The sequence below is a fragment of the Mesoplodon densirostris genome, chromosome X (genome assembly GCF_025265405.1).
Source record: "Mesoplodon densirostris isolate mMesDen1 chromosome X, mMesDen1 primary haplotype, whole genome shotgun sequence".
Taxonomy (NCBI): domain Eukaryota; kingdom Metazoa; phylum Chordata; class Mammalia; order Artiodactyla; family Ziphiidae; genus Mesoplodon; species Mesoplodon densirostris.
In genome coordinates this window covers 81,563,405-81,579,708 of record NC_082681.1, presented here as the reverse complement: position 1 = coordinate 81,579,708, position 16,304 = coordinate 81,563,405, and the positions used below count along the sequence as shown (strand labels likewise).

The window sequence follows — 16,304 nt, the reverse complement described above, 5'->3', positions numbered from 1 at the left end:
CTTTGTCTTTGAGCTAGTTGAACTTCTGCATCTCTTGTTAATTGAGGGTAACTTATAAACATGCACACCCTGTCTTGCCTGGTTGAGATTTAAATGAATTCCTCCTCTTCTGTCAAAAAAAAGTTTTGGTATCTATCTGTAAATTGAACTGGATCGAGCCACCTTTCCCAATTTGTAAATATTTAGCAAATTTTCAATCCCTTCTATTTTTTCCAATATTTAGTTATAATCCTCCAAACTAGCAATTCCAATTTTCCCCTTCCCATATGATCTGGAGTCATGGAGAACTAAGACCTGATGATTCAGATCCCTATAAGGTTTCCAGGTCACCTTGTAACTGAACCTTTCCCCATGACATGAAGAAGACCTGTGAACTGAAACCCGGTGACTTGATATAAACCTCTAAGTGCTCACCACCACAGCAGACCATGCACTGGGCTAGAATTTTCCCTGGAAAACCACTGTCTGGACTAAGGAAGTTGGGTGAAATGCTCAATTCATATATGCCCTTATATGAAAGATTGCCAGGACTGTGGACAATGTCACAAAGAGGACTGACATCCCACCTTGAGAGCTTCAAGAAACTCCAATGAGCGGCACTACATAATCAAAAAAAATTTCCACCACTGACCCCTTAGAAATCACTGGATCCTCAGGGTTCAAATCCTGGCTCTTTTCTTTAATACAAACTTTTGTGTTAAACAACAAGGTCCTACTGTATAGCACAGGGAACCATATTCAATTCTTGTAACAAACCGTAATGGAATAATATGTAAAAGAATATATATGTGTGTGTGTGTGTGCGTGTGTGTGTATAACTGAATCACTTTGCTGTACACCAGAAACTAACACAACATTGTAAATCAACTATACTTCAATAAAAAATAATTTTTTAAAAAAAATTTAACTTTTATATTAATATTTTTCTTTTTCATTTAGGGTATACCTCTTCTTTTAGGATGTCTGATTTTCAGGACCCTAAAACAACTGACCTTTGCAACCTCAAAAGGTGGTCAGAAAAACACCAACAGAAGTCCCCAAGCAACTATTTCTTAAGCCCTGCTACATCCCAATCAGTTTTATGATTGCCTGTGAGCTATCAGCAGTGAATAATATTCATGTTGAATAAAAGTTTGGGGGTTGGGGGGAATAGATAATGTAGAATTTTACCTGAGTCCTCTGCTCCTATAAAGCAGTAATGGTTGGCTGATGGAACTTTCTACCTGCAAGTTTGACCTTAAATCAATCTGCTTGTTCCACAAAGGAGTTTTTTCAAATATGTTATGATGACTAGACTAGAAATTTGATTTGCAGTCTGAGATTTAAAAACACTGCATTTTCTTTCTCCAGGCATAAACAAGAAAACTGATTCATTTCACCTAACACGGGTCCTGAGACTCTGGATCAACAAGCTCTCCAGGTAATTCTGATACAAAGCTATATTAGGAATAACTGAACTAGATCCCTGTAAACACTGACATCTCATTTTACATTTTCCTCGTGTAGTTAACGTGGGAAATATAGTTTCAAACTAACAGCTTTCTCCAAAAATTAGGTTCTACCACCTTCCTAGTAGGATCACCAGGCACTGAGACAAATGATTTATATACACCCTCTGATACATGTATTTATCTGATTTACTCCTCACAATTCTGGGAAGTAGGTTATACTGCCTACTTTACAAATGAGGAAAACAGAGACCCAACAAGCTCAAGTAATTCTGCCAAGATCTCATAGCCAATAAATAAAACTCAAATCTGAAGGAGATACAACACTACCTAAACACTTGGCATTTCATTTTGTTACTGGGCCATAGAGGTAGAGAAAAGGCCAGGCAATGCTAATTGAAAGCATAGATGTCGCACTCTAAAGCAGTGACAAATGTCATGGTCAGGGCAGTGAGATACTTCCTCCCACTTGTCTCTGTTGTACACAGACTGTGAGGTCCAAGAGCTGACCATCAAGGAAAGGAACTCTTCAAAGAAGCTTCAGGCTTTCCCTTACATCCTCTAGGAGTCACTACCATCTCTGTTACACAACTGGAATCTACAATGGGGTTAATGCTACTGATTACCTCTTGCAGCAACCATGAAAAATCTATTATGGTGAGAACTGCAAGGCCCTCTTCACATGTAATGTGAAATCTAAAAGTTCAGCCCAAAATTCCATCCTAACTGTACCTTTACCAGTTTTTCCACTGAAACAGAAGGGCCAGTAGTGCTGGCAATTGGAGGGCATGGCACACTCTGTTCTTTCCACTTCCAAAGCAACTGTTCTTTCCCAACAATAGCCTGCCAGTAGGATCTCGAAGATTGCTTCTCAGAGCCTCTAAGGAGCTTCAGTCTCAGCCGGTGGAGCATCGGTTGTTCACCTCACTAATACCACACGTCCCAGCTTTCAAAATGACAAAATCAACAAAGCCAATGACTATGACAGGCCATTGAAATTCTCAAAATCTCTTTTCAGTCCCCATCAATAAACGTCAGTTCATGAGTCAGCATCACTAAAAGCAATGGTCAGATGATAACTAGGAGTTTCTGGAATTGGCAGGCAAATGATAACTGAGTCAAAGGGTTACTGTAAACCATACATTAAGAAGCAAATATGTCACAGCCAGCAGACATCCACAAGAACCTGGCAGCACCAGGGGGTCTTTTTTTTTTTTTTTTTTTTTTTTTTGCGGTACGCGGGCCTCTCACTGTTGTGGCCTCTCCCGTTGCGGAGCACAGGCTCCGGACGTGCAGGCTCAGCGGCCATGGCTCACGGGCCTAGCCACTCCGCGGCATGTGGGATCTTCCCGGACTGGGGCATGAACCCGCGTCCCCTGCATTGGCAGGTGGACTCTCAACAACTGCACCACCAGGGAAGCCTAGTCTGACATTTTTTTAGTAGAAAAAAGACATATTTACGAAATTCCACATACCATGCATCTGCAATCTTCAAGGTTACCAATTGATAGGCAAGTAGTAGTTATTTTTAAGAAAGAAATATGTTTAGTTTGGGATGCTATAACAAAATACCATAGATTGGATGGTGTATAAACAATAGAAATTTCTCTCAGTTCTGGAGGCTGGAAGTCCAATATCAGAGTGCCAGCATGGTTGGGTTCTGGAGTGTGCCCTCTTCCATCTTATAGACTGCTGATTTCTTGCTGTATCCTAACATGATGGAAAGAGGGCTAGAGAGCTCTCTGGGGTCCCTTTCATGAGGGCACTAAAACCATTCATGAGGGTCCTACCCTCATGACCTAATCGTTTCCCAAAGGCTCCACCTCCTGGTACCATCACTTTGGGGACAGGCTTTTAACATGAATTTGGGGGAGATACAAACTTTCAGTCTGTTGCATTCCATCCCCTGCCCCATAAAATTCATGTCCTTCTCACATGTAAAATATATTAATTCCATCCCAACAGCCCTACAAGTCAACTCATTCCAGTATCAACTCTTAGGTCTAGAGTCCAAAATTTCATCTAAATATCTAAATCAAATATGGGTGAGACTCAAGGTACAGATTATACTGAGGCAAAATTCCTCTCTAGCTGTGAACCTGTGAAAACAAACAACTTATGTGCTTCCAAAATACAATGATGGGACATGCATAAGATAGACATTCCCACTCCAGAAAGAAAGAAGGAAGGAGTGATAGGTCCCAAGCAAGCCCAAAATCTAGCAAGGCAAGTTCCATATGATCTTAAGTCTTGAGAATAATGCTCTTTGGTCTGATGCTCTGCTTTCTAGACCCACTGGCGCAGCAGTCTAGACATCTGGACCCACTGGAGTAGCAACATCACCCCCACAGTTTGGTGGAGGGCTGCCCACACTGTGGCTCTCTGCAATGGCCCCACACATTTTGGTTCTCTGTCTGGAGGAGGCATGGGGAGAGAGGTTTGTGTGTATCCTTAGGATTCTGCAGAGTGGCCCTACCCCTACGCCTGGGGTGGGAGTGGCAGCCCTGATGATCTCTAAATCACCTTCAGGGTCCTTCTTCCCTTGTTTTGAAGAAGAATAGTGCAGGTTCACATTGCTCTATGGTCTGGTCCTATAGGATCTAATAAGTTTTCCTTCATTTTGTCTTGTTTTCTGTTTCCTTTAGTCCTAGCTGGCAGTGTTTCTGCTGGTATAATCCCATCTCTATTCCTAGGTTTTGTTGAGATGGTTGATTAAATCCATGGTTCACACCCACATTAATCTCCTTATCAAATTGTACGTCTACCATACCTTTAGTGCTTTCTTCCAAATACACGTTCTCATTTTTTGTAATATGGATAAATCTTTAAGTTCTGGTTCCTTTTTGCTTAAAACTTTCACCTTCTCTTCATTTCTCTCCTCTGACATTTTAGTATAAGCAGTCAGGGTAAACCAAGCCACTCCTTTAACACTTGGTTAGAAACCACGTTAGCCAAATATCCAATTTCATTGCTTGCAAGTTTCACCTTCCAAAAAACACTAGAACACAAACAGTGCAGCCTAATTATTTGCCTCTCTATAACAAGGATCACCTTTCTCCATTGTCCCATAACATGTTCCTCCTCTCTGTCTGAGACCTCCTCAAAATGGACTCTACCATCTATATTTCTACCAATATTCTGTCCATGATTACTTAGGTATTGTCCAAGAAGACTGAAGCTTTCTCTACCACTCTTTCTTCTTTCAGAGCTCTCGCCAGAATCACCTTTAAAATTCCATTCACAGCAATCTAGGCTTTCTCTGTCATGCACCTCAAAATTCTTTCAGCTTCTGCCCATTACCCAGTTCCAAAGCCACTTCCACATTTTTAGGTATCTGTTATAGCAGCACCCCAGACTTCTCAGTACCAATTCGTGTTTAACTGAGTTCAGGACGCTATAGCAAAATACCATAGACTGTGTGGCTTATAAACAACAGAAATTTATTTTGCACAGTTCTTGAGGCTAGAAGTCTGAGATCAAGGTCAGGTTCTCCTGAGAGCTCTCTCCCAGGTTGCAGACTGCCAACTTCTCACTGTATCCTCACAGGATGGAAAGAGGGTGAGAGAGCTTTCTGGAGTCTCTTTTATAAGGTACTAATCCCATCCATGAGGGCTCCACCTTCATGACCTAATTACCTCCCAAAGGCCCCACCTCCTATTACTGTCACATTGGATGTTAGAATTTCAACATATGAATTTGTGGAAGACACAAAAACATTCAGTCCATGGCAAGGTACAAAGTAACCAAACCTTATATTAATAATAATGATTAAATAACTAACATTTATTTAAGCACTGTGCACATGTGGCATTGATCACCTCATCCCCATATTACAGATGAGAAATGTAACACTCAGAGAGGTGAAGTCACTTGCCAAGGTTACACAGCTAATAAGTTGCAAAGCTAGAGTTCAAACTTGGACTATCTGACTCTCACAATATTAACTTTTAAATAAGCCATGCCCTTAGACCAAGATAGATTTGCAGAAGTAGAATGAAGTGGAGTGAATAAAGAAATAATCCAAATGCAACTGTCTGCCTCACTAGTTACACTGCCACATTTATCCAAAACATTAGTCATCAACCTCATAAAAATACTTATTGCAGTATTATTTATGATCATGAAAAATTAGAAATAAGCTAAATTTCTAACAACAGTTGAAGAGTATATAAAGTATAGCTCCTATAATAATGAAACTCAAATGCATCCGTTACTCATTCATTCAACAAACATGTATTGAGCATCTACTATATGCTAGGTACTCCTCTACATGCTAGGGAAATAGTAATGAACAAAACAATGTTCTTGCCCCATCCAATGAAGCTTATGAACATTTTTAAATGACATGAGAAAATACTTGATGAAATGTCAGGTTAAAATTAGATAAAATTATGTATTTAGTATGAACTAAATTACACATACACAAAACAGATACATGTACAAAAGAGAGTTAAAAGACAACATGCCAATACATCCAATACATTGCTTCTGTGCTGAAATATCTTATGATTAAAGGTAACTTTATACTTTTATATATTATTCATATTTACTGCAAAGAGCATTTAATATAATAATAATACATTTTATATTTTAGTTCTTGGGCTCATAAATATAATTGTTTTGGTGACATTAGATCATTCACACTATTTCTGTGCTCTCATCTAGTAAATGCTTTACACTAACTCTTGAATGTGGTACTCCAAGGACAATGGTGCTTCAAGGACAAAGGACAACCCTGCCTGAAAAAGTTTCAGCATTACAACCCCTACCCGACTCTTAGTCTCCCTCCCCACCATGTCACGATGGTTACAAAATTCCTGAGCCCACCTGGGCGACGCCCACCTGGGCAACTGGACCTGTCCCAAATAAGGAAAGGCATATGCCCTGCCCCACTCCCACCCTATAGAAGGAAGGTATATGTGCCTCGACCAATAAGTAAACTAAATTTTCACCTCGGACTATTCCTTTGTTTTCTGGCTATAAAAACTGATCAATAGCACATGTTCCGGCTCAACTCTCCCAGACTACTAGGAAGTCGGCCTGCGGTTCTGGGAGCGACCTTTCCCTCTAATAAATTCTACCTTCTTTACATTCTGCCTTGTGTCTGGAAATCCTTTTCTAACCCGCGTTCGGACCACGACAATTAACTCAGTGGTTACCAAACTTTTTTTTCAATGGCCAGAGGGCAAATATTTGAGGCTTTGAAAGTCATGCAGTCTCTGCCACTATTACTCAATGCTGCCGTTGTACTACAAAATCACCCACAGACAATATTTAACTGTATTCCAGTTAAGCCTGTGTTCCAACAAAACTTTATTTACAAAAAAATGTGGCAGAGAAGATTGGCCCAAGGGCCATAATTAACTTCATAACAAACACAAAGTTCTTACTTCCACTGTTCAATCTCCTAATTGTAACATCCTTGAGAGATAAATATTAACCACATTTTACAGAGGACAAGACTAAGGCTCAGAGAGAGGAAATATCTTGTCCAACATCATGCAGCTCACAGAGCGAGTTATTAAGTTCAGCTCCCAAGAGAGATGCCAAATCTCCTGTTGCCTTAAAAGCTGTACATATATAAATGCTAATTTTAAACTTTCTCGGGGATTTTGTTCCTTAGAAGAACCTTACTCTAAATTATTTTGTGAAAAAACAAACAAACAAAAATCACTCTTTATCCTTCACAAAAACATCTATTTTCGTGTGTTAGCTTCTTTAAAGAAAAATTCCCCTGCAGACTGAGTCAAAGACCTCAATGGAGGTTTAAGGGATATCTTTTGATTGCTTTTGTGTGAGGAGGAAATGGGACTATGAGGGAATGTTTCTTTATGTTTCTTAAGCAGTCTCCCAGGAGCTTGGCACAACAGGGGACAGCAGGGAATAAAGATGCCCAAGTTTTCTATACCCACAGAACAAGGAGGCTGCTTTTTCTCAGACCTGATATGAGAGGCACATGGCCCTATGTAGCTGAAGACTTACCAATGTTAATCTCGTCATCAGTCAGAGTGTCTCCAATGAAATCAAACTGAAAGGATTGCAACGTTTGGGAAAATTTCTGAACAGCAGAGGAGTAATCTGTAAAGGAAGGGAAACAGGAGAAATGGTCAATACTGCTGGCTTTTGTCTGATTTCCTCATCTCTGTTAGAGCAGACAGGAGAAAAACAAAGGGAAGTGCTCCTAGCAGGTAGCAAATTGCATTGCAAGCCATTAAACCAAAAACCAGACCTTCAGTAGAAAATTTGAGCAACAAAAACCACACATTAAAGATGAAGTAGGGCAGCTTAGTGAAGTCCTTCGTTTAAGTCATGGTACATGTTTTATCTTCAATCCCTGTCCTATATGACCTGTTCTACCCAAAGCCTGTAAGACCTAAAGCTACTTAGTTGTACTCTTAAGAGAGTCTCCTTAAGCTTTATTGAGTGCCTATTATGGACACTGGACTAGATGCTTTCTTACCTCTACCAAACAAATATCCACAATCATTGTACAAATAAAAAAAAAATAGCTCCAGGTTCCAGAGCTATCTGGAAGAGCTGGAACTAGAAGCCCGGTGGTCTGTCTGCGTCTCTAGGGCATTTCCCATGACAACATAGGTAGTAACAGCTGGACATTTTACACATTAACCAGATGGCAGCCTGGGTTAAGATACTACCTGGCAGAGTGAAAAATTTAACTTGCTCACAGAGCATTCACTAAGGGACCTAAAATAAGGAGATAATTGATGAAAAATTGAGGGTGGTATGGCCAGACAGATGTTTTTATTTTGGGTCAATGATTTTGAATTTTATTACAAAGAAGTTTAATGATGATGTAAAATTAAATCACAAATAGCTACCCTTTTGACAGATTATCCTTATTGAAATTTTTAAAATATGACTTTCACCAGTATAGCCAGCCAAACCTCCAATCTTGCTACGCCAAGAGTGGTTCTCAGGCCAGCAGTATCATCATCACCTGGGAGCTTGATAGAAATACACATTCCCAGGTCACACCTCAGACCTACAAAATAAGCAACTGCATTTTTATACAATCCCTAGGGGATTCATATGCTCTTTAGAGGTTGAGGAGCACTGCTCTCACCAACTAAAGTAACACATTAAGACCATATTCTAGGAAAGATCAAGCTTCTTGGGAATTTTTGGTCCCCTTTTCCTATTTCTTCTTTCACTCCTTAGTTTCATCATCCTCCACCTTCATATCTATCAGATATACAAGCTACTGAAAGTTTCTGCTCTCACCCTAACAGAAAGGGATACAATGCAAACAACAGTACTTTCAATGAAAAGTTATCATGGTTAGGCTATCATGGTTAAACACAATAAAACATGCTTAGGCATTTGTCTGGAGCAGATAAACATGCCAAGAATTTTATTACCTTCTTGTCTATGTCCCATTTTCAGAAGTACTTATTTTTACTATTTAGATCCTTGACCCTCTGAACACATAATTGGCAATAATAATAACAACAATAACAATAATAATAATACTTTACAGAGATTGGAGACTGCAGACCAGGTTATCATTCCTTTTCAAATTTCCACATTTTAGAATCACATTTTCCACTTCAAATCGGGCCACATAAATGTGAGAGGAGCATGCACACCCTGCCTTCCACATTTCATCAGCAAAGAGAACACAGAACTGGTTCCATATCTGGTAAACTTTTCTCTGGCCTCTTTGGCCAGCAGCAAAAAACAAAAGCAAGGCCAGAGTTTCCCATGTGCTCCATTTTACTCAGGGAAATTAAATATAATATTCAGGGGCTTCCCTGGTGGCGCAGTGGTTGAGAGTCCGCCTGCCGATGCAGGGGACGCAGGTTCGTGCCCCGGTCCGGGAAGATCCCACATGCCGCGGAGCGGCTGGGCCCGTGAGCCATGGACTGAGCCTGCGCGTCCAGAGCCTGTGCTCCGCAACAGGAGAGGCCACAACAGTGAGAGGCCCTCGTACCGCAAAAAAAAAAAAAAAAAAAAAAAAAAAAAAAATATTCATTGTACTGTCCTTTCACAAATACCAGGATTTCGTAAATTGAGCTGAGCAAGGTACAGTTATAAATCACTCCTCAGTTAGAATTATATGAACATTTTAGAAACCACAAATATTATGATTTTCAACATTTACAGTATTTTGTAAGTAAAGGCATGGAGTGAGAAAGGAGTTATATTCATTCCCTTTCTCATTATTTGCACCAACACTCTTCTCCAGATTTCTCGGACTTCAAAACACTACCTTACACCTGCACAGAGTTTGAAAATGTTTATGAAGGACTTTGCACACTTTTCATTTACTCTTCCAAAGTATCTAAAGGTAGGTATTACTATCCTCACCTTATAAACAAACCCAAAAAATGAGACCATGAAGCAAATTACATGCACGAAAATACAAACACAAATTAACAGCTCTTCATGGAAAGAAGGTCTCATTTATTTGGCCTCTGTACTGAGGGAAATGCCAGGAAAGACATATATTTTAGATAAATGTGTTGGGTGACTTCTTGACTACAAAGAATCAACAGATAACCTAGAAATGCTTACCATGGATGGGACATTTATTTCCTTATCGTCCTAAAATTCACTGCACCACTCCAAACCATGTAAATTCATCCTTATATCCTCCCTGATACTGCCCCATCTCTGCCCACAAAGCCACTATCTCATAATTTTTCAAGCTGTTTTGTCAGTTCTCCCTCAATCACCTTCTTATTTATTTGTGTGCCTTCTATGATGTTTTTCCCTCATCTTTTCCTAACTCATTTTAGAATGTAGTTGGATAGTGCCTTTTAGGCAATTGAAGCTTCCGGGGAATGAGGCAGAATATAAACGGGATTGATTAGTTAACTAATTCATATTATATAGATCCCAATATGGTTTTTTATCACTATAGCTTTCTACAGAATCATACGGAATATCCTCTTTTATTTCCAACTTATTTAAGTCTGAAGGATGTCTTGGTAATTCATGAATCAGTAATTCATCCTTTTTGTTGCTAAGCAGTATCCTATTGTGTAAATATACAATAATTCATTCATTCACCTATTCAGGGACTTTTGCGATGTTTCTAGCTTTTCACTATAATGAATAAAAACTGCTATAAACACTCATGTAAAATTATTTCTGAGACATATGTTTTCACTTCTCCCAAGGAGTGCACCCTAGAAGCTCAATGAATGTGTTTTATAGTTAGTTGGTAAATGTGTATTAAACTATATAAGAAAAGGTTAAACTGTCTTCCAAAGCCATTGTACCATTTTGTATTCTTATCAACAATGTATGAGAATTTCAGTTGATCCACATACTTTCCAGCCTCTGGTTATTTACTTCCTAATTTTAATTTTAGCCATTCTAATGGGTGTGTAGTGGTATTTCCTGATGACTAATGCTGCTGAGTATCTTATCATGTACTTATTGGACATTTGTAATATTTTTTCTTATAAAGGATCTGTTCAAATTTTTGCTTGTTTTATGATTGAGTTGTTTATTTTCTTATTATTGAGCTATAAAATTTCTTTATATATTCTGGATCCAAGTTTTTTGTCATATATATATATATATATATATATATATATATATATATATATATCACAAGTACTATCTAAATTAACTAAAGCTTAATAATCTAAGGGCTGTATATTCAAAACAAAAGAGTGAATTTTTTATAAAAACAGTGAATTTTGTGATATATTAAGTTATCCTAATCAAATCACCTTCTCTCCAGCTCTGCAATCTCTGCAAGAACGCTAAAAACCAACAGCCTCACAACTAGAGTATCTATGAAAACCAACACTTTAGCAGCCACTGGAGAGGGCAGAAGCGGGTTGAAGGTTCACAAGGCCCCACTCTCAGAGAATGATTACTATTTGTCCAGTCTGACAGGAGAAAGCTCCATTCTTAGAGTTTGTCTTTGCTTCTCTTAATGCAAAGTTCATTCTGTGTAAACTATGCTGCCATTGGAGCATTTATAAAAATAATCATCTGAAATTGTTTAAGACTGTGGTGACCTGAAGTGATGTACAAATTGGACTTATAAACTGGCTGAACAAAACACCTGCTAAGAACAAAAAAAGAATGACAAATTAGAGAAAGATACCCATAGGTGTCTTTGCAAAGGTGAAAACTATTCCAAGAAATCTAGAAAGACACTTAAATGCAAAGAAATGTATGCACACTCTGGGTTGTGTGTCTGCCCACAGAAGACTTAAAAAGGCCTTAATCTCTCTCTTCTGCCTGAATTTGAGGCCCTGTACAAGCAGGGAGAGAATGGTAAGGCAACGTTGTAAATTTATTGCCCAAATGTTGAAGGCATGCCTTAAAACACACACAAAGCCTTGCAGCAAAAGCTGGAAGACTTACTGGTTAAAATTGTTTAACAAAATCACTGTCCAATCATTAGCAGAATACTACCAAAGACCTATCAAAGACTTCAGTGGCTTCACACAACACAAAGTACAGACTTTAAGACAGATATAGTCCAGGAGGTCAAAAAAAAAAAAAGAACAATAAGACTTACTTATAAAACACCCTGGGAGGAAGACAGGATCTAGTTTTCAGAGTTGTCACAATGTACCCTTTCCAACAAGAAATTACAAGACACACAGAGAATACTGCCCCATACTCAAGAAAAAAAAAAAAAGGTTATCAATAGAAACTATTAAGGAGGAAGCGCAGACATGGGACTTTCAAAAAAATTTGGAATTAACTATTTTAAATATGTTCAAAGAATTAAACTATACCATGCCTAATAACTAAAGAAGAGAATGAGAATGATGTGTCACCAAACAAACAATAACAATAGAGGGCTGGAGATATTTTTAAAAGAGCCAATTAAAACTTCTGTAGTTAAAAAGTACAAGGAATCAATAGCAAAGACCAATAAAACTAAAAGCTGGTTCTTTGAGAAGGTAAACAAAATTGATAAACCATTAGCTGCACTCATCAGGGAAAAACGGGAGAAGACTCAAATCAAAAGAATGAGAAATTAAAAAGGAGAAGTAACAACTGACACCACAGAAATACAAAGGATCATGAGAGATTACTACAAGCAACTATGTGCCAATAAAATGGACAACCTGGAAGAAATGGAAAAATTCTTAGAAAAGCAAAACCTTCTAAGACTGAATCAGGAAGAAAGAGAAAATATAAACAGACCACTCACAAGCACTGAAATGGAAACTGATTAAAAATCTTCCAACAAACAAAAGCGCAGGACCAGATGACTGCACAGACAAATTCTATTAAAAATTTAAAGAAGAGTTAATACCCATCCTTCTCAAACTCTTCCAAAATACAGGAGAGGGAGGACCACTCCCAAACTCATTCTATGAAGCCACCATCATGCCGATACCAAAACCAAACAAACATGTCATGAAAAAAGAAAGTTACAGGCCAATATCACTGATAAACACACAAACGAAATACTAACAAACAGAATCCAACAGCACATTAAAAGGATCATATAAAATGAGCAAGACGGGATTCCCCCCGGAATGCAAGGATTCTTCAATATATGCAAATCAATCAATGTGAAACACCATATTAACAAACTAAAGGATAAAAACCATATGACAATCTCAATAGATGCAGAAAAAGCTTTCAACAAAATTCAATACCAATTTGTGATAAAAACTCTCAGGAAACAGGGCATAGAGGGAACCAAACTCAACATAATGAAGGCCATATATGACAAACCCACAGCCAAGGTTATTATCAATGTTGAAAAACTGAAACCATTTCCTCTAAGATCAGGAACAAGACAAGGGTGCACACTCTCACCAATATTATTCAACACAGTTTTGGAAGTCTTAGCCACAGCGATCAGAGAAGAAAAAGAAATAAAAGAATCCAAATTGGAAAAGAAGTAAAACTGTCACTCTTTGCAGATGACACGATACTATATATAGAAAATCCTAAAGATGCCACCAGAAAACTACTAGAGCTAATCAATGAATTTGGTAAAGTAGCAGGATAAAAAAATAATGCACAGAAATCTCTGGCATTCCTATATACTAATGATGAAATATCTGAAAGTGAAATCCAGAAAACACTCCCATTTACCACTGCAACAAAAAGAATAAAATATCTAGGAATAAACCTACCTAAGAAGACAAAAGACCTGTATGCAGAAAATTATAAGACACTGATGAAAGAAATTAAAGAGGATACAAATAGATGGAGAGATATACCATGTTCTTGGATTGGAAGAATCAACATTGTGAAAATGACTCTACAACCCAAGGCAATCTACAGATTCAATGCAATCCCTGTCAAACTACCACTGGCTTTTTTCACAGAACTAGAACCAAAAAAATCCACAATTTGTATGGAAACACAAAAGACCCCGAATAGCCAAAGCAATCTTGAAAACGAAAACGGAGCTGGAGAATCAGGCTCCCTGACTTCAGACTATACTACAAAGCTACAGTAATTAAGACAGTATGGTACTGGCACAAAAAGAGAAAGATAGATGCATGGAACAGGATAGAAAGCCCAGAGAGAAACCCACGCACATATGGTCACCTTAGTTTTGATCAAAGAGGCAAGAATATACAATGGAGCAAAGACAGCCTCTTCAATAAGTGCTGCCGGGAAAACTGGACATCTCCATGTAAAAGAATGGAATTAGAACACTTGCTAGCACCATACACAAAAATAAACTCAAAATGGATTAAAGACTTAAATGTAAGGCCAGACACTATAAAACTCTTAGAGGAAAACATAGGCAGAACACTCTATGACATAAATCACAGCAAGGCCCTTTTTGACCAACCTCCTAGAGTAATGGAGGTAAAAACAAAAATAAACAAATGGGACCTAATGAAACTTAAAATTTTTGCACAGCAAAGAAAACCATAAACAAGATAAAAAGACAACCCTCAGAATGGGAGAAAATATTTGAAAATGAAGCAACTGACAAAGGATTAATCTCCAAAATATACAAGCAACTCATGCAGCTCAGTATCGAAAAAATAAGCAACCCAATCCAGAAATGGGTGGAAGACCTAAATAGACATTTCTCCAAAGAAGACATACAGATTGCCAAAAAACACATGAACAGATGCGTAACATCACTAATCATTAAAGAAATGCAAATCAAAACCACAGTGAGGTATCATCTCACACCAGTCAGAATGGCCATCATCAAAAAATCTACAAACAATAAATGCTGGAGAGGGTATGCAGAAAAGGGAACCCCCTTGAACTGTTGGCGGGAATGTAAATTGATACAGCCACCATGGAAAACACTATGGAGGTTCCTTAAAAAACTAAAAATAGAACTACCATACGACCCAGCAATCCCACTACTGGGCATATACCCTGAGAATACCATAATTAAAAAAGAGTCACATACCACAATGTTCATTGCAGCACTATTTACAATAGCCAGTACATGGAAGCAACCTAAATGTCCATCGACAGATGAATGGATAAAGAAGATGTGGTATATATATATATACAATGGAATATTACGCTGTCATAGAAAGCAAAGTAATTGAGTTATTTGTAGTGAGGTGAATGGACCTAGCCTCTGTCACACAGAGTGAAGTAAGTCAGAAAGAAAAAACAAATACTGTATACTAACGCACATATATGGAATCTAAAAAACTGGTACTGATGAACCTAGTGGTGGGGCAGGAAGAAAGATGCAGATGTAGAGAACGGACTTCCGGACACACAGGGGAAGGGGAAGCTGGGACAAAGTGAGAGAGTAGCACTGATAATATATACACTACCAAACGTAAAGTGGATTGCTAGTGGGCAGCTGCTGCTTAGCACAGGGAGATCAGCTCGGTGCTTTCTGACAACCTCGAGTGGTGGGATAGGGAGGGTGGGAGGGAGACACAAGAGGTAGGGCATATGGGAATAAATGTATACATATAGCTGATTCACTTTTTTGTACAGCAGAAGCTAACACAACATTTTTGTAAAGCAATTATATTCCAATAAAGATATAAAAAGTACAATAATAAGTAAATAAAAATTTTACTACAATGGCTTAAGATTAAATTTCAGCATGCAGAAGAGTCAGTGAACTTGAAGACAGGTCAATTGAGATAATCCAGTCTATGAAACAGAAAGAAGAGAGAATGAAGAAACATAAACAGAACCTCAGAGACCTGTGGGACACCAACAAGAGTGACACTACACACATAGTGGGAATCCCAGAAGAGGAGAGAAAGAAAGGGAAAGAAATAACATTTGCCACATTTGATGAAAAACATTAATCTGTACTCCCATCAAGCTCAACACACTTTAAGGAAGACAAACTGAAACACACACACACCTAGAAACATCACAAACTACTGAAAGAAAAAGAAAGAGAAGCTTAAAGAGAAGAAAAATTGACTCATTATGTACAAGAGAGAGCCTCAATAAGATTAAGAGCTGACTTTTCATCAGAAAGCACAAAGGCCCAAAAACAGTGAAGTGACATATTCAAAGTTCTGGGGGAATAAAAAGTATCAAAAATACTCTATATCTGTCAAAATTAATCTTCAAAAATGAAGAAAAAATTAAGATATTCCCATATAAACAGAAACTGAAAGAATCTGTTGTTAGCAAAAGTGCATTAAGATAAATACTAAAGGGGGTCTTCCAGGTGAAAATCGAAGGACAGTAAACAGTAACTTGATCCACATGAGGAAGTGAATGCCACCAGCAAAAGAAATACATGCAAATATAGAAGATAGAGTAAATGTATTTTGTTTGTTAGTCTTTTCTCTTTATGTATGAGTCAAGAGAAAACTGTGCATAGCAATAGTTATAAAACTATGTTGATGAAATTATGATGTATAAAGTGTAATTTGTATGAAAATACTAGCACAAAAGAAAGGGGAGGTAACGTAGCTATATTGGAGAAAA

At 38.1% G+C, this 16,304-nt stretch overlaps 1 protein-coding gene across 4 annotated transcripts in view; it reads right to left on the bottom strand.

Moving 5' to 3' along the window:
* The window catches only part of OPHN1 (oligophrenin 1), a 646,402-nt gene that overhangs the window by 420,411 nt on the left and 209,687 nt on the right, over nt 1-16,304 (bottom strand). For all 4 annotated transcript variants that reach the window (XM_060086644.1, XM_060086647.1, XM_060086645.1 and 1 more), the window contains exon 3: nt 7,431-7,526. In XM_060086644.1, the coding sequence (XP_059942627.1) occupies nt 7,431-7,526 (96 nt within the window). The remainder of the gene's footprint in view (nt 1-7,430; nt 7,527-16,304) is intronic.